The following is a 20,000-nucleotide window of genomic DNA, read 5'->3' on the forward strand; positions in this document are numbered from 1 at the left end:
TACAAGGAAACTATTGCCACTACGCGCTTTAAGGGGTATCTATTAGAGTTTTGTGTTGTGGCTCAGGAGGCAGGGAATTTGAGGCCTACTTCGCTAATGAATGATGATGAGGGGATTCTTTCGGCATTCGGGATAGTGGTAAGGATATACTAGGGGGAGGGGGGTTACGAATGGTAGTGTCATATCTTCAATCTATTTAGTAAAGAAATCAATGTTTGGCATATTTGGTTCTTTTGTAGTACATGAATGATAAATTACATATGGGAGTTTGTCCTCCATGTGAGGGATCTTACCCTGTGGGATTTAGTCTGTAGCCCCGGATACACACAAGCCTTCGGCTGCCACATTTTCAATGAACCGTTTATCATTATTATTATCATTATTATTATTATTATTATTATTATTATTATTATTATTATTATTATTATTATTATTATTATTATTATTATTATTATTATTATTATTATTATTATTATTATTATTATTATTATTATTATTATTATTATTATTATTATTATTATTATCATTATTATTATCATGATCATTATTATTATTATTATTATTATTATTATTATTATTATTATTATTATTATTATTATTATTATTATTATTATTATTATTATTATTATTATTATTATTATTATTATTATTATTATTATTATTATTACTATTATTATTATTATTATTATTATTATTATTATTATTATTATTATTATTATTATTATTATTATTATTATTATCATTATTATTATTATCATGATCATTATTATTATTACTATTATCATTGTTATCATTATCATTATTATTATTATTATTATTATTATTATTATTATTATTATTATTATTATTATTATTATTATTATTATTATTATTATTATTATTATTATTATTATTATCATTATTATTATTATAGTAATGATAATAGAACACACGCACATACACGACTCGTGGCGCAGTGGTAGAGTTCCCGGCCGCCCCTACGGTGGTCCTGGTTCGAATCCCTCCCAGGCCTGTCATAATTTTAGTATCGCTTCGCTGCGAGTCGTTACTCCAACCCTCGTGGGTGGGGATTTCTGTGTGTGCGTGTAAGGTCACAGCATTACCCAGAGATCGGTCATATATGAGCTCTGAGCTCTTTTCCGGGAGAGAAGTAGCTGTCGATCACGAGTCCAATACGGGATCCAAGACAATGGTGAATCACACGCACACATACGAACACACACACACACACGCACGAACACACGTGCATGCACGTACGCTCACGCACACACGAACAAGCATACATACACGCACACCATCACACATATACATACACACACGTACACGCATGTATACACACACACAAGCACACACACGCAGGCACACACAAATGTCTGTAAATTCATGAGGTGGACTGATGAATTTATAGCCAGGTGGACAGTAAATGTGCACCAAAGATATAGAGAGTCTGACTACACAGGGGCGGATGGAGGTGGCCGGCTGGTGTTCCACACATAGCACACAATACCTTGCGACCTGAACTCGACTCCTTTACTTTCTCAAGAAACTTTGTGACCTTCTGTCTGAATGACCTGGACTTGACCTTACCCTCAGAAGAAGACCCCCGGAGGCCAAGCACGCGGTCAAGGAGGGCGGTGCCGAGGCTGACCACGAAATTGGTATACCCGAGGAGGAGCTCACTCCCGAACAGATCATGGCGAAGGAAAAGTAAGTCTAAGGCTTGGTTCTCTAACACGGTAGAGGTGACCAGACGTGAGGGCAGGAGGGAAAGGCATGGTACCTGAGGAAGTCCCCCAATGATAAGGGATTCGATGATCTTTATAATCATGGTGTTGAATGTTGGAAAATTGATAAAAGAGGTTTAAAAGGAAGGAATGGAGTTGGAGGAGGAAAAGTATTAGTTGGAGAGTGACAAGGGTCGGCTTAGGGAGTAAGGGCCGAGGAGATGTGATTCTGAAGAAGTGACGGTAGGCAAGAGAATATATATTTTTTCTGCGGGAAGCAAGATTAAGAACCGTGATAAATGTACGTCTAAGGGATGACCTGTGAGATAGAATTTGCTTTTATCGGTAGAATGGACTGACTCCCCCCCCAACACACACATTCCCCTGAGATCTCTTGTAGAATTTGCGTCGATCTTGCCAAAAAATGAAGAATTGAACCACAGGAGGAAAAAGAATGCAAGAAAGACCGATTTGCGCTGTCCCAGCCGGTATGCTGAGGTGTTTATGGCAAATAGATTTGTTTCACGAGATGAAATAAGACGATAACAGTCACATAAGGCAGATACCTATAACTTGATGTATTCTATTAAAGGTACAAGCGTTCCTCCTGAATTTGATTGGGCATAAACAACCTACAGATTCTATTATATTAAATGTAATCCATCCATAAAAAGAAAATCAGTCGACATGCTAACTTACTTGTATTTATAGAAAGAAATATGATATATTCAGTATTGAAAGACATGTTTATGCAATTAGCTATATGAGAGGGATCGCATTTGTGATAGTGTACAAAAAATTCAAACTTAGAATCTCCTGAATCGTAAGATGAGTTGGTCATCAGGAAACTATACCTAATGTGACTTATTTCTTCCTCCCGGTTGCGAAGTACTGTAATAAGTGGATAAGTTTCTTCGTCCAATTTCATTGTACAATTCCATTACTGGAAGTACTACTTCCACAAACTGGTTGCACCGTTATAGTACTGTTATTTGGCGGTAGGGACAGTAACTGGCCCAGTTTTCCTTTAGAGGCCGTCGCGGAGTAGAACTTCTTCGTTTGCGTTTGCTTTAACACTTCATTTTCCTCTGTTATTTTGATGCATATAGCATATGCTGTCTTGAAAGTCAATAACGAAAGATCACTTCTCAGAGTTTATACCATGCACGTGATCATTATTTTGGAAAGAATATCACTGCTCTAAACGTTACCATAGTCATAAACTACCTCGGCACAGTAAGAGGCTTTCTCGATTTTTTTTCTGTCCAGGATTGAGACAGGCTAGATTCGATGCTCCAGCTGTATAAAAATGATCTCCTGCCCTTAACCAGACCAAACTCTGTAAAATGTGTTACTGTTCTGAAGGGCTTTTTCTAGCACTTTTTTCGTTTGTGTTATTGTTTAGCGTTTTTTCTTGGTCGTTGCCGTGATTTGTGATATATTCTGGTTGCTGTAGCCCCATAAGTGATTGTGTTAGTGGTTTGACTTTGGGGCATCGTCGGAGATGTAGTGTGTGTGCGTTCATGCGTGTGCGTGACACTTTCTTCATTTCACAAAGATGATACATTGAGTTTGTGTGTCGGAAATTCTCTTTGCTTAACATGTCGTCTCAAGATCGATATAGCGTTACCTAATTGAGTGTTTCAGTAGATTAAGTAGAAATGCGTTTGAGATTTATTTTCAGAATGTGATATTTCTTGTAGCTAGTAAAACATGACCTAGATAGTTTGTGAAAAATAGATAAATAGAAATAATTAAAACATATACAGACGTATTCTTATGTGGAAAACATTGCCCTGTCTTTTTATTTCAGAGCTATTCACGTAAGTAATTCAGTTACTGAAACTTGATGATAATAAAAATAGTGTATGTTAGTGAGAATATTAGGTGGAGAAGGGTAAACGAAGATGGGTTGTGAATAGTGAATGTGTGATATATATATATATATATATATATATATATATATATAGTATATACATATATATATATGTATACATATACATTTATATATATATATATATATGTATATATATATACATATATATACATATGTATATGTATATATATACATATATAAGAGAATATTAGGTGGGGAATGGTAAATGAAGATGGGTTGTGAATAGATTTATCCTAACATTGCGACCACTATGGTCTTCTTCAGAGGACTGACTACATTGCACATGGATCGCAATTTTATACTCGTAGCAAGAGTGAACCTGTCAAGCTATAAGGAATTAATTGCATTAGGTTCTCCCTTTGGGTAACAATTTAATCATTAGGACACTTGCTGCCTTCGAAAGACAGGTAAATCCACCTCTGTCGATGTTGCTTTCGTTGGTGATAATATGACCAACTTCAGCCGTCTTACAAAAGGATTACAAAGGCGGAGCATGCCGACAGGAGACCTTTTGATCCATATCTAGGTCGGATGCAGAAAAAAAAAAAAAAAAAATAATAATAATAATAATAATAAATAAAAAATATATTAATGTAAATGAAAAATAAAATACATAAATAAATGCATAGGTATAGTTAAAATAATAAACAAACAGGTAAATAGTAAATAATAATATATTGACACATAACTAATAATAAATGAAAATCAGACAGACAAATGATAACAAAACAAAAACAAATAATATAAGATAAATTATAATCATTACAGCATCTTACTTAGGTATTTATCTAAATGATTCTTAAAGCTTCGAACTGAACTACATTGCACTACCTGTGCAGGAAGTTTATTCCATTCATTAACTACACGGTTGGCAAAGTTGTTTCTACCTACTTCCAAGTTGAATCTATTTCCGGACAGTTTGAGACCATTGTTTCTTGTCTGATTCTCATTCAATGTGAAAATTTTGTCACTTTTGATGTTGTCAATTCCCTTTAAAATCTTAAAAACCTGTATCAAGTCACCTCTGAGTCTACGCTTTTTTAGGGAAAACAGATTCATGTGTTTTAGTCGATTTTCGTATGATTTATTTTTGATATTCGGAATCAGTTTTGTGGCTCGCCGTTGTACTTTTTCCAGTCTGTCAATGTCTTTAATGAGATTCGGTGACCATACGGAAACAGCATATTCCAAATGTGGACGAACTAACGATTTATATAGCTTGTTAATGAGTGATGGACTTTTGAAATCAAAAGATCGCGCAATCAGTTCCAGAATCTTATTTGCTCTCTCAGAGGCTGAAATACACTGCTTGGATGATTTGAGGTCGTTACTGATAATTACGCCGAGATCTTTTTCACTATCCACTTTTGTTAACGAATTTCCAAATAACTTGTAATCGTACTTACTGTTATTTTTACCTATGTGCATTACCTTGCATTTACTTGTGTTAAATTTCATTAGCCACTTTTCAGACCATTGCTGTAATTTATCTAAATCTTCTTGAATATCTAATTGGTTTGAGTGATCATTTGCCACTCCGCACAGTTTTGTATCATCAGCAAATTTGGAAACAGAAGATTTTAGTCCATGGTCTATATCATTTATATATACTATGAATAGAAGTGGCCCAAGAACGGAACCCTGAGGAACTCCACTTGCAACACTTTTCCATCCAGAAGTTTTTCCATTTAAAACAACTCTCTGTTTTCCTCCATTCAACCAATTACTAGTCTTTCTCAGCTTCTTTTCAAGTCTCTCGTGTATTATTTCTATTTGGCTCCAGTCAGGTAGGTGCCCCCACTGATCTAGGTGACGAACCAAGAAGTCAGATGTCCAATGCGTCCTTAGGTCGTTTTTATGTTCTTTCAGGAGATTTTTAATCCCTCGGCCTGACTCCCCGAAGAATGATGAAGGACAACCGCTGTAATGAATACGGTAAATGACACTGGGGTTATGATGATTAGTATATATATATATATGTATATACAGTCACTATCCGAGTTACAACGTACGCGAGTTACGACCACCCGTACTTATGACCACATCTAGTAGATGCCTATTATGAGTTTACTGTACATGTCTGGCAGCACAGAGCGTAAGATAGTTGTGGCAACCGGCATCGCGTACGGCAGTTATGGCAGAGATGGAAAAGTTGCTATACACGTGGTTGGAAGATAATAGCTAAGAAATGTGAGAGTGACGTTGCAAGCAGTGCAAAGTAAGGCTACAAGTTAATTTCACATGTTGAAAGAACGTGCAGGTGAAGAATACGCTTCACATGAGTTCATAGTGAGTGCTGGGTGGTTTCGTTGCTTTTGAGAGCGTTACCAGGTTCACCACGTGTTGTCGAAAGGTGAGGCTGCTAGCAGTGATGCGCCTGCAGCTAAGGCATTTGTGGAAGAGTTTGATAAATTATGGATGAAGGATATTTACGTGCTTTTGACCACGTCTAGCTGATGCCTATTATGAGTTTACTAATACGAATACACTATAATAAGTATTTTCTTTCTTTAACTTACCATATCATATTAACAACTAAGCAACTGAAAACAATACTGTATACAACTGTAGGAGAGAAGCCAAACGCAGAGTACGGGATCCAATGTATTTAACGTTTCGCCCACCAGGGTTTCTTCAGAAATAACATAGTGGACAAACATTTGACTCCTTATATAACCTGAGCTTGCGGGGAGAAACGAACATGAAACTGGTGTTAAAAAAAGAAGAAAAAAAAAAAGAAGTAGAGACTGAACAACTTCTCACCAGGCTTAATGACCACCTTATTGGTCGATAGCCTTAAAAAAGTCCACTATGTTATTTCGGGAGAAGCCCTGCTGGGCGCAACGTTAAATACATTGGATCCCATACTCTGCGTTTGGCTTCTCTCCTACAGTGCTGTTGCAGTCGTTGCTGTACCTATATCTCACACTTAGAATGGATTGAAATGGACGAGAAAAATAGATCTTAAAATTCACATATATTTAGAGTACATACAATAATTGAAGAATTAAGAAAAAAATTATTAAAAGGAAACTACAATTAAAAAACTTAAAAATGGTAAGCAGGGTTATATTTAATACGTGTGTGTGTGTGTATATACAGGTATAGTACAGTATATACATACAGTACCTGCATACGTATATATACTGAAATACAGTACAGTATTAAACATTAAAGAAAAATAGAAAAAATGATAAAAATGAAACTAAAAAGCATTGATAAATAAACAGTAAACAGCTTGTATTTAATGGTATTCAATAGAAAAAATTACTTAAAAACGCAACAGATTGATATCATGTATCCTAGAGTAGAACCCTCGTGTCGGCCATTTTGAATAGGATCCGACTTACGACCAATCCGACTTACGACTGGTTGGTCGGAACCTATCTAGGTCGTAACTCGGATAGTGGCTGTATATATATATATATATATATATATATATATATATATATATATATATATATATATATATATATATATATATATATATATTGAAAGATTCTTCATATTTTATTGAAAAATATTTTGCTATATATTCCACCTCTCACTAAATAATTATCAATAGCTCCGGTGTTCATATAATTGAGGACAGTCTTGAATTGCGACTTATCTTCTCCCGGTGCTTGGACATTTGATCATTCCTGAATCTTTCTGGCTTTCTTCGATGTTCTGGCGATCAAGCCTCCGGGATACTTCAGCTTCTTAAAAATATTCATGATGTATGCTAGTTCGTCTTCTATGAGTCTTTTGCTGCAAAAACAAAAAGCTCTGAGAAAGAAACTGATTAGGACACCAGTTTTAGCTCGTCTGCTGTGTGCTGAAAATTGTGAATAAAATCGTCCCTATCGGTGGATTTTCTGTACACTGAAAATTTTACCTGTTCAGTACCTCTGTGTATCAATGTATCTAAAAAGGGTAACTTACATTCTTTTTCTAGCTCAACCGTGAATTGGATGTCATTATTCACAACGTTGAATCTTCTTACCTTATTCTCTACATTGGTTCTTTTTGGCAGTAAAAAAAAAAAAAAAAAAAAAAAAACACGCTTGAGAGAACATAAAAGCGATCTAAGGATGCATAGGACATCTAACTCCTTGGTTCGTCATCTAGACTATAGCCAAATAGAAATACTACGCGCGGGACTTGAAAATGAGAAAGACGGCTGAAGCTGTGCATATTATCACCAGCGAAAGCAACAAAGACAAAGATGCATTCACCTACCTTTCAAAGGCAGCAATTGTCCTAACAAATCGTTAGCCAAACAGAGAATCTGATAAAACTAACTACTCATAGCTTGACGGTTTCCCTCTCGCTACGAATATAAAGTTGGGATCAGAGCCTTTACATGCCTAAGAGGGGGTTCGACAGACACGTTTTTAAAGTGATGTGTGAACGTGTGAATGGGGTATTTGGGGTTTAACCAACGTGTTCGACAACCAAATACCCCGTTCACACATCACTTTAAACACGTGTCAAAGTGCCGTCCCAGGGCAAAGTTCTCAGTGACGCCTCCCCCCCCCCCATTACCGCTTCCCATCTCCACCATCCCTTACAACCTGTTCTAGCTATTGGCTTGCGAAATAACTAAACGGACTTTAAAAACTGTATTCAATGCCCCTATTGCAGAAAGGATAAGGAAAAAATATTTCATATCCTGTTGATTCTAACGCAAAATTCGTACATTACGGTAAAATATTCAGGGCTCCTTTGATCTTATAATTATTTTGTCAGCCTTGCCGCCCCCTAAATGTGCCGCCCCAGGGCATATGCGAGGGCCCTGGTTGGGATTCAAATGTAATGCAGCTAATACTTTGAAAAAGACCACGGTCGCAACGTTAGGATAATAGATTCATTCCCAACCCATCTTCGTTTACCCTTCCCCACCTAATACTTTCTCATTTGTCTTAAATACTTTATATATATATATATATATATATATATATGTATATATATATATATATATATATATATATATATATATACACATGCATATATATATATGTTTTTATCATTTGACAATTTTTGGAAATAGACTCATCCACTGGGATTCGAACCCTTGCCTAGGCGGCTTACGTCTTTGTCTTATAAGACGTAAGCCGCCCAGTGGATGAGTCTATTTCCAAAAATATATATATATGTATACATATATACATAAATAATGTGTGTGCGTGTATACAACATACTTTTTATTTGTATATCTATTAATGTGTTCTATTTCATTTGATCTTATTTTGTTTTATTCTTTTTTTACAGCATCGTATTCACATGGCTCCATAGAAAAATTTTCATCTCAGAGGAGTGATTATGAATTACCTTGTAACTTTTCATATTCCAAACACACACACACACACACACACACACACACACACACACACACACACACACACACACACACACACACACACACACACACACACACACACATACACACGCACACACACACACACACACACACACACACACACACACACACACACACACACACACACACACACACACACACACATATATATATATATATATATATATATATATATATATATATATATATATATAAACATTATGTATTCATGAATGCTGACCTCATCCAGCCCCTTGACCACATGTACATAGATTCACTTTGTTTGACCAGCCATACTGCTCTCTTCCCTGTCCTTACTCTTTTACTCCAATGTGTCGAAAAGCTAAAACTCGAACCCCTTGACCACATGTATATAGATTCACTTTGTTTTACCAGCCACACTGCTCTCTTCCATATCCTTACTCTTTTACTCCAATGTGTCGAAAAACTAAGTTCGAACTGCCTCCTTTAGGGCGAAGGAGAGGGCGGAAGTGGAGGAGCAGCAGGAGGCGGCCATGGAGCAAGCCGAAGCTCCCCCATCTGCAGCAGCTGGAGAACCTCCCCCGGTCGCCCAGGTGAGTAGCATGCGACGCCTCATCCAGGCAGGTCTTGCGACAGGAGACCCGTTACATTTATCCCGGTAGGTATGGAACCGGTGTCCTACTTAGTGTCCTGTTTGAGGGACCTAGTAGGGCAGAAACTATGCACTGCTTTCTTTGTGTTTTCTTTGTTATTAGACAAGGGGGGGGGGCGTGAGTCACCTATGTGGATGAAATAGCCTGCCGGCGGTCTGAATAAAAGAGAAGATACCTGGTACATGGCAAGGAAGGGCTGCCCAGGCTTGGGCTCAACCCCTGCCCCCTTCCCGGGCCCCATGATTGAAATCTCGATTGGAATCACATGGCAGAAGGGGGGAAATTTTCCTTCAGTAGGATCCCAGCTTATTATTTTCTTTTTCTAACCCATTCTTCAGTAGTGTCGCCTAATGGAAAGAGACTTTAGACTTGTCTCTTCGTAGATAAGATGTTTGTGTGGAGAGTCACTAATAAATCCTGACGATGACGTATAGACCGAACCATTGCTAACCAGTGTGTAGTACTTTTGTGCGTGCGTGCGTGCGTGCGTGCGTGCGTATGTGTGTGTGTATTCACCTTGGTCTTTTCACCTTGGTCTTTTTTGGATCACGTGTTGGACTCGTGATCGACAGCTATTTCCCTCCGGAAGAGAGCTCAGAGCTCGTATGACCGATCTATGGGTAATGCACACACCCAACCCTCCGCCCACGAGAGTCAGAGTAACGACCCGAGGCGCAGCGATACCGAAATAATTTCGGCCCTGGGCAGGATTCGAACCAGGTACTGCGAACACCACCGTACTTGGCAGTCCAGTGTGTGTGTGTGTGTGTGTGTGTGTGTGTGTGTGTGTGTGTGTGTGTGTGTGTGTGTGTGTGTGTGTGTGTGTGTGTGTGTGTGTGTGTGTGTGTGTGTGTGTGTGTGTGTGTGTGTGTGATTCGAATTGTGATTCACCATGGTCTTGGGTCACGTGTTGGACTCGTATGACCGATCCATGGGTAATACTGTGACCTTACACGCACACACACACCCAACTCCCAACCCACGAGAGTTGGAGTAACAACCCATAGCGCAGCGTGTGTGTGTGTGTGTGTGTGTGTGTGTGTGTGTGTGTGTGTGTGTGTGTGTGTGTGTGTGTGTGTGTGTGTGTGTGTGTGTGTGTGTGTGTGTGTGCGTGCGTGCATGCTTGCGCGTGTATGTGTTATTAAGTGTATACATACATACATATATGTGTATATATATATATATATATATATATATATGTGTGTGTGTGTGTGTGTGTGTGTGTGTGTGTGTGTGTGTGTGTGTGTGTGTGTGTGTGTGTGTGTGTGTGTGTGTGTGTGTGTGCGTGTGTGCGTGCGTGCGTGTGTTTTAGTGTATGTTGTTATGTGTTTATGCCTGCATATGTAGATTTAAATTAGTGTATTACTAACCACTAACAATCCACGTCTTGCCCTCCCACACCCATACCAACGCCCACAGGAGCCTATGAGGCCGCGAGCAACGAGACCGAAGATCCCGATCGCTCCCAAAGACAGCCGAGGAGAACCCTATCGAGACCTGAGGAGACGCCACCATGCTCCTCTCCCCCCCTTTCCCCCACCCACCTTCACCATGTCCCCGCCGACCCCGACCTCCCCGACCGCTCCCCCGGTGCCCTGCCCGATGGCCTTTCCTTCTCAAGTAGGTCCTGCTATTCCCCCGAGGCCTTCCAGAACTGTTGCTGGCTCATCTCCCTCTCCTGCTCCCCCTGACCCCCCTCCTCCCCGTGTCGGCAGGTCACACTCCCCGCCCTCCGTCGCTGCCTCGCAGCCCCTTAGACTCCCAGCGCAAGTGGTCAAAGCCATGACCACGCACCCTTGCATCATAACGCACAGTCCCTCCTCGTCACACTCACCCACCCCTACCTCGACGCCCACACACACGTCGACGCCCACCCCACCCACAGCCACCTCAACCCCGACACACGTAGGCGATGTTCCTGCTTCCATGGACACCCCCTCCTCCTCTCACATCACCCATCTCGATCTCCCTACCCTTAGTTTACCTTCGTCAACCTCCCCTTCAGGAACATCCACTCCCTCGTTCTCACCCTACCCCTCTCCTTCGCCCACGCCCACACAGTCAAAGGCCCCGACGCCCGTCCCGCCCCTCATCTCCACAGGCAAATCTCTGGGACACTCGGGATCTGGCAAGTCAGGGAAGCGGAGAGCCAGCGAGAACAGTAGATTTGAGCTCATGGTAAGGCGGTACACCTCTTGCAGCTCTCCCTACTGGAAGTCTGCCAGAGGTCTTCATTTGTGTCCGTTTTTAATGCTTGTCAATATACCTGAACTACATACATACTTATCCAAATAACCTTGCACGTGGTTGTTTTGAAATTAACCAGAGTGTCCCTTTCTTTGTGTGACTAACAAGGGTTAGGTGGCAAATATCTAAGCAATCACCATAAAAACTAAAGATCGCTCTGTCTACAGGTGGACCTCAGCGACTACACGAAACGCATCGTCAGCTTCCTTGCTCGCAATTTCTACAACCTGAAGTATGTGGCTCTCGTCTTGGCCTTCTGCATCAACTTCATCCTTCTCTTCTACAAGGTAACAGGGTTGAAGATAAAAATGAAGACGGAGGAAAAGGAGGTTGGGAGAAATGGTGTGGAAGGGTAGAGAAATGCCGGTGTCACACTGTCCGGCGCCGCCGTTGCGGCTTGTTGTTGGCTATCGCAAAGTCTCACTTATTATGAGTCATTAGACTCGAAAGATTATGATAACATTTTTACCAGGGGAGATGACAGCCGATATATAAAGTTCTGTCTGCCATCAGGTGATTTTATTAAGCTAGTTGAACTTGCCCATAATTTGGCCGCATCCGGTTCCACCGCATAGTGTGACACCGGCAAAAGGGTGACAGAAGTGGAGGCAAATAGAGATGTGAGGAAGGGGTTGATCCGTGAAGGGCAATAAGGATGGATCACTGGAGGAGAGTGTTTCCAGTCTATTTGTTCTCATATCCCCACTTGTCCATCATCAGCAAAAAAATACACGGGAGCGACGAGCGATTTCGCTCGGGAAAGTTACAATGTCGCTCTCACAAATCCAATAGCGGGAGCGATCCCCCCCCACCCCCCAAAAAAAAATTCTCCCTCGGCAAGATTCAACGTTTTTCATGCATTATCCATCATTTGGCAATCCCTGAATCCCATCACCACTGATGAAAGGATCAGAGCAAACACAACTTACCCGTGATCAATCATTGCATTATCAATCGATATCATAAACGCAACGCATCAATCAACTTTAATTTGTTGATGTACGTACGTATGTGTACGCGGTATAGCTGCTAGAGCGTATACTATAGTACATGTTGACTAGACTCTACACGACTATCGTGCTACATAATGTCGCCAGTTGCGAATTGCATGGTACCTGTATGCAGGGAAGTTTATTGGTTGCATGCAGCTAGCTGCCCAATCAACGCGCTGACTACATATACAATGCACCATACCCAATACCAGAACACCGCATGCATACGTACACTATACATATGCAAACTCGCTCGAGGCCTCGGAGGGAAACTGGGAAATCCCATTTATAACCTCGTTCGCGTATTTATGAGAAAACAAAATAGAATCAAATGTTTGGTTAGTAATTGAAAGTAAATAAATTTAAGTATAAATATGAACATTTGATAATTATATATTTGGAGGGCGAATAAAAAATAAATAAATAAAAATATTCGTTAGCTAGCTTAGGTTTACGGTAGCTAGGTCTACGTTCGTACGTCACGTCCATGCCAAACTTTCGATGATCGTACATCATGTAGCGATTTCTAGCGAAAGGAGTGAAAATGAGTGAAGATGGTTTGCCCTCAGATTCAGTCTTTTCAGAATCGAGGGAGAGTGTTTTGACGGCAGGAACCACTTCTGGACCAGCAAAGCCTAATTCAAACTCTACGGGCAAGGGCCAAGGAAAACGAAAACCAGTAAAGCATGAATTTACTGCTCGTGGAACCTAGATTGGCTTGAAGTGGATCGGGGCAGTGATGGTACTCTAACGGTGTATTGCAAGGCTTATCGTGCATTTCCACCCCCAACCACTGCCAGTGGAAACAGAGGCTATGTGTCTGCCGATTAGTTTCACCCATCCCCCTCCCCCCCAAACTTAAAGGCTGATTTGTTTAATATATATATTTATATATATATATATAAATATATATATATATATATATATATATATATATATATATATTTCATGCACATGAGTAATGAGTTAGCCTTCCAATAGTTTGAAGGAAACATGGCTCTGGTAATTGAAAAAATGGCTCTGGTAAAAAAAAATTAAAAAAAAAATGAAAAAATAGCTGTTAAAAAAAAAAAAAAGTATTTTTCCCTGTTCATCATAGTGACTAAAGGCCCCATTACAGATATGTGACTCAAGTGAGTTCGTTTGAGTAGAATATGAATCTGTCCACTGAGTATTGAGCCGTGGCGAAGAAGGGTTTGGTGTCGGTTGACACTTCATTAATTTAAAGAGAGCGTTTATATACAAGAGGCCAAAATTGGCGTGAAACTAATTGAGTGATACACTCAATATTTTGCTAGCTAATTACAATAAATGTACCTAACCTAGAACAATAGGAAAACGTGACATAAATGAAATGGAACAGAGAGGAAAAATACATACAAAGAGATGTCGTTCATATGGTAGTATTTAACGGTCACCTTGTAGAAGTTGACAGCGGAGCTGACCGTTGGGCGTTGACCTAGATTGTGAGGTCGGTCTTCCTCATTATCGTGGGAAGGTCAGGTTCTTGCTGGTGGCCAATACCACATTACTCCTAGAATGTGTGCGTGCGTTCGCGTGCATGGAGCTGGAACGAACGTTAACCTCGTGTAACGTGCTGTGACGTCCCTTGTGACGTCACTCTTTTGCAGTCTATCTTGATTGCAACAATGGACAGGGAACTTGGACGGCGATACCGACGCCTGCATCTAGATCAACCAAAAGCGGAGAAAATGGTAGGAGGCGTAGTGTTAGAGAAAGTTTGAAAAACGAAAAAAAAAAAAAAATGTGGGAGGTAAACTGAAATGAGAAGATGCAGTATGAGAGAAATTTAGAAAGGAAGCGAATTTTAGTCGAAGAAAAAATACGTGAAGATGTTTGCGCGTGGGGTGTGGTTATGTTCTTGAGAGGTGTGTGTATATATCTTACAAGAAGTGAGTAGGATTCACTTCCCGCATGTGCTGTTGAAGAAGAATGGTCCCTGTCGGGGCTTGGCGTGCTGACGAGTCAGCGGTGGGCGGTTCCCTAAAGGAAGAAAAGAGTTGTCCTCTAGCGAGGCAGCGGGCGATAACTGGAGCGTTGCTGACAGAAGCCAGAGGGCGATAACTGGAGCGTACTGACAGAACTCAGCGGGCGATAAGTGGAGCATTACTGACAGAAGTCAGCAGGCGATAACTGGAGCGTACTGACATTAGTCAGTGGGCGATAATTGGAGCATTGCTGACAGAAGTCAGCGGGCGATAAATGGAGCTTGGTCTAAAGAGTAGATCCGATGAGCAGTGCGGTGGGCAAGCGGGCGAGTGTAGATTTAAGTGAGTCACTTTTCTTCCGAGCACAAATCTGAAAACAGAGAATTACGTGACTAGAGAAACGTGTGTATTTGTCTAAAATGTGAGCCCGCTTGTCAGCGTCAACAAAGAGGTCAGGTGTGTGCCGGACCAGTCAGCAGCAGAGGAGAGAAAAACCTCCTCCGCCATGACCGGCCGGCGATGAGTGGTGGGCGGTGAGCGCGAAAGCTGGAGCTTGCCACCTAGGCAGCAACGAAGAAAACGTGTGACGGTTACCAACATGTTTTCACAATCATTATTTATATACACATTCCTTATGTTTATTTGTGTTCAATATGGAACTGAGTGTGAGCACCCATAATAATTTACATATACATAAATTTAAGTTGGTGTTATGTTTTGGCAATATTCATGATTGTCTCTCGGAGCTTGGAAGGCATGGCCGTTGCAGGTGGCCTGAAATCAGCCTCCCTGACTGAGGGTCAGATCACACAAAGGGAGTTCATTGAAGCCTACCGCTATGTACAAGTTGGGTGCTGTTTAAACCACAAGCACACAAGTATGCATGCTAGTACAGAACGAATAAATAACAAACTCATGGGTAAGCATAAAGGCATACCGGTATTGTCTTGAAACAGAGAGACAGAGACAAAGAGAGACACAGAGACAGAGAGACACAGAAGCAGGGAGAGAGGTACAGAACCAGGGAGAGAGGCACAGAAGTAGGGAGGGAGGCACAGATAATTAAGAGATAGATAGATAGATAGATAGATAGATAGATAGAGAGAGAGAGAGAGAGAAAGAGAGAGGTGAGAGAGACAGACAGACAGACAGACAGAGACACTCAGAGACAAAGACACACAGAGACAAAGACACACACACACACACACGCACACACACACACACACACACGCACGCACACACACACACACACACACACACACACACACACACACACACACACACACACACACACACACACACACACACACACACACACACACAGACAAAGACACATAGAGAGAGAGAGAGAGGGAGGCAGAGACAGAGACAGACACACACACACAGAGAGAGAGAGAGAGAGAGAGAGAGAGAGCAAAGCAGCTTTTATGATTGAGACCGCCTCCCTTTTTTCCTTGTTATTTGTCTACTCCTCTTTCAGGCTTCAGCGATCGGCGGCGAAGCAGAGCCTGAGGAGGAAGAAGAGGACTCGTTTGGCGTTTTCGGGTCGGGAGACCTTCTGGGATCAGGCGACGACGTGGCCATCATAGGCGACGACGTTGGCAGCGGGGAAATGGGCTCTGGAAACTTTACCCTTGGAGGTGACGAGGACGACGAGGACGAGGACGAAGATGTGAGTGCACCCGAGAGGAATGTGTTTGTTTAGCCAACGCCGCGATTTCAGACGAAACAGGCCACGCCTTCTTTATTTCCCGGCTAATCACAACCATCCTTGCTACCGACACAGACTTTCCCTCGATCGTGATCAGTCTGGGTTGGAAGGAGGCATGGCTCGTTTTATCTGAAACCGCTATGGTGACTGTAAAGGAGAGAAGAGATGTGAATTTAGTGAGATCCTTGACATAGATGAAAACTCAAAACACCAAAGAGTTTATATGTGTTGTCCAAACAACGCCTGAGATGGGGCTGCAGTAAGAGAATAAGGTACCGGTCTATTTGTAGTGGTTTGACGTTGAAAAAGTTGAGCCCAATCATTATATATCAAAGGGAGGATGAACTTGATCTCCTCTTGATGAAAATATTTCGTTGTAATGGTACGTTTTGCTCGGTGTGATTAATTATTAGCCTATCACAGCCAATGACGGATGACATGTATCATACCTGGCACCATATTTGTGTAAACTCATTGGTAGGTTCAGTCAAAATTATCATCCTCGTACTTTGCAGCTCGATGCAAAACAGCCTCATTCAAAAACAAAGAATTAGTGCTCTAGACAATCGTTTGGAGATCATCATTGAACCATGAACGATCATCGTTGAGTGATAATCGCACCGAGCAAAATGAACCCTAAGATAGCATGGAGAAGATTAGTACGGAGATCTGTATTTTCGTGGGGACAAGAATAGTTTCCACCTTTCAAGGGATAAGTAAAGCTACCGCAGGAACGGAGTCTAAGAGGGGGTTTACACGGTCTAACGGTTCGTCGAACGCGGTTCGACAGACACGTGTTTAAAGTGATGTGTGAACGTGCGAACGGGGTATTTGGTTGTCGAACACGTTGGTTAAACCCCAAATACCCCGTTCACACGTTCACACATCACTTTAAACACGTGTCTGTCGAACCGCGTTCGACGAACCGTTAGACCGTGTAAACCCCCTCTAAGACCCTGTTCACACTAGCCGTTTCAACCGCCAAGTTTTGAACCGCAGCGGTTCAATTACAGTGTAAATCAATGGAGGCCTTCACACACAACCGCGCAGTTTTTAATTGACTATGCGGCACCGCCGTGGTTTCTACGCGGCTCAAACACCTAGTGTGAACAGGACCTAAAGTGCCCGTGTCTCAAAGGGGTTATGGTAGGAATGAGTGCACTGTAAGTTTATTTAGATTAAGAGAAATGTCAAATAGGATAAGAAAAATATGAAGCGATGAAAATTAGTAACAAGATTATTTCAAGATAAGGATTTCAAGCATTTAATTGTTATGAAAGACCAAACTACCTACGGATAACCCCGTTCATACCGAGGAGTAGCCTACTTATTTTTTTCTGGTTCTCAACAGACTATTTCGGTAAGGTAGTGGTTGATTAAGAGAGAGTTGAAGGGGAGGATAGAGGGCAAGGTAGGACGGCCGGGACACTGACTAACAATAGAAAAAAAAATATATACATGAAATAGACCCATCGCTACCCACGCGTGACAGGTACACGGGTGTTCCATTTATCCAAACCATTACTTCTTTTATTTTTGCAGGCTGAGGAATGGATCCATATGGACGAAAAATACTTCTATATGGAACATATCATCCGCTTCTTCTCTGTCACTCACAGTATCGTCGCCTTTTGCATGCTCGTAGCCTACTACCATCTTAAGGTGAGATCCTACTATCATGATGGTGGTGGTGAGCTTGAGCTCCAGCTTAGAAGATCGAGGTCATTGTATTCCAAGAAAGGCCAGAGGCTACATAACTGTATTTTCTTTTTAAGCCTCATACATTGATATTTGTATTGGAAAGGGCTTTAGATAAACTAAAAACTGGGAAGAGGCATTATTACCTTCTTTTTAATGGTTTTACTGAAGTTCTCTTGAAGCATTCGGTCAGATTCAGTGCCCTTCCTGGTCATATCTTTATCACGATTCATTTGTTTAGTAGCTAGTAATTTTCCTAAAAATATTAATAATTCTAATAAACAGATAGGTAAATCAATAAAAATTTGATAAGCAAAAGAATGGCCAAATGACCATGTAAAAAGAATCTGTCACTGCTGCCCTTTGGTGTGACCACTTCCTTGCCATCCTCCAGATCCCACTGGTGATCTTCAAGCGCGAGAAGGATGTGGCCCGACGACTCGAGTTCGATGGCGTCTACATCGCCGAACAACCAGAGGACGACGACATCATGGCACACTGGGATAAACTCGTCATATCTGCCAAGTAAATGAGTTAAAGGAGGGTGGATGTGTTGGGGTGGGCAGTTCTTCCAAGGAAGACGAAAATAATGGTATACAAAGGAGATGCAATCAGCTGTTGGACCTGGTGGGGCTGTTTTGCGATGGAAGCAGTGGACACAGTTACGAACCATTGACTTGAGAGAGTAAGACGAAAATAGTGACAATGAGGAAGTTTCGTGTAAGATGTATACAAAGGAATACAAAAGAGATGCAAACAGCTACAGACCTGTTGGTCCTGAAGGGGCTTCTTGCAAATTGAAAGGGGGGTGTATACAGTGGAAACATGAACCATTGATAGGGAGTAGGACGGAAATAATAATAAGGAAGTATCGTGACGAGAAAAGGGAAAATGTAAGATATGGAGATTAAGAGGTCTAGACTGGGTTTGTGGAACTCGTTGATGTCACAAGTGGGTTTTCCTGGACCCTCTCATAGTTACTGATCTGTAGAAATTCGTATAATTAGGGTTAGAAAAGAAATGTTGATTGAATTTATACTCTAATTGTAACATACAAAATGTCAATTCCTTAGTATATCAACTTGTGTAAAAATCAAAATTAAGCATTTTCGTGACTATCATGTACGATTTTTTTGTATTTACTTCGATACGCATAGAGTTCATTACTTGTATCATCCCGTACCTAAATCTGGATGATCCAGCACAACCTGTGTCGTATTTCAGATCTTTCCCGACCAACTACTGGGACAAGTTCGTCAAGAAGAAGGTTCGCCAAAAGTACAGTGAAACCTACGACTTCGACGCCATCTCCAACTTACTGGGCATGGAAACTACAATGAGCTTCGCCCAGGAAGAGGAGGCCACCGGGTTCATGGGATAGTGAGTATTTGGTGATAGAAGTATGATAGAGGAAGGGTTTTATGATAACAAGGCCTGAATTATTGATATAGGCCAAGGTGGATACTGAATGGAGCCCAGGCATCGGCAGTACTCTATTGCTGAACTATTTGTCAGAGGGATCTGTCCGTGCGTTGGCCCTCGTCACATATTCAAGATTCTCTTCAAATGTTGTGAATTTAAAAAGCTGCAAGACGACTTCGGTTACAGTATTGTAGACTTCCCTAAAGGACAATTCAGCACCGTTATTCAACTTCTCAATATATGGCGCAAAAGTGATTTGACATTTGGAGATTCCAAAAATAAAGATTGTAACCTAAGTCGTTTCTATTCAAAGGAACTCACTTGAGTCGCGTTTGTCTGACAGGGGTTTTAGCTAACTTATGAATGTGAAGTAAAATCGATAAA

General features: G+C 41.0%; 1 protein-coding gene across 9 annotated transcripts in view; it reads left to right on the forward strand.

Moving 5' to 3' along the window:
• The window catches only part of RyR (Ryanodine receptor), a 636,026-nt gene that overhangs the window by 606,267 nt on the left and 9,759 nt on the right, over window positions 1–20,000 (forward strand). For 5 of the 9 annotated variants that reach the window (XM_076213834.1, XM_076213833.1, XM_076213832.1 and 2 more), the window contains 8 exons: window positions 1,594–1,707; window positions 9,435–9,537; window positions 11,017–11,775; window positions 12,012–12,131; window positions 16,266–16,457; window positions 18,039–18,158; window positions 18,589–18,719; window positions 19,419–19,574. In XM_076213834.1, coding sequence (XP_076069949.1) covers window positions 1,594–1,707; window positions 9,435–9,537; window positions 11,017–11,775; window positions 12,012–12,131; window positions 16,266–16,457; window positions 18,039–18,158; window positions 18,589–18,719; window positions 19,419–19,574 — 1,695 coding nt within the window. The remainder of the gene's footprint in view (window positions 1–1,593; window positions 1,708–9,434; window positions 9,538–11,016; window positions 11,776–12,011; window positions 12,132–16,265; window positions 16,458–18,038; window positions 18,159–18,588; window positions 18,720–19,418; window positions 19,575–20,000) is intronic. The other 4 variants (XM_076213835.1, XM_076213839.1, XM_076213840.1 and 1 more) reach the window with 4 other exon arrangements.

Source organism: Oratosquilla oratoria, chromosome 32, assembly GCF_046742065.1.
Source record: "Oratosquilla oratoria isolate Oo_2021 chromosome 32, ASM4674206v1, whole genome shotgun sequence".
Classification (NCBI taxonomy): domain Eukaryota; kingdom Metazoa; phylum Arthropoda; class Malacostraca; order Stomatopoda; family Squillidae; genus Oratosquilla; species Oratosquilla oratoria.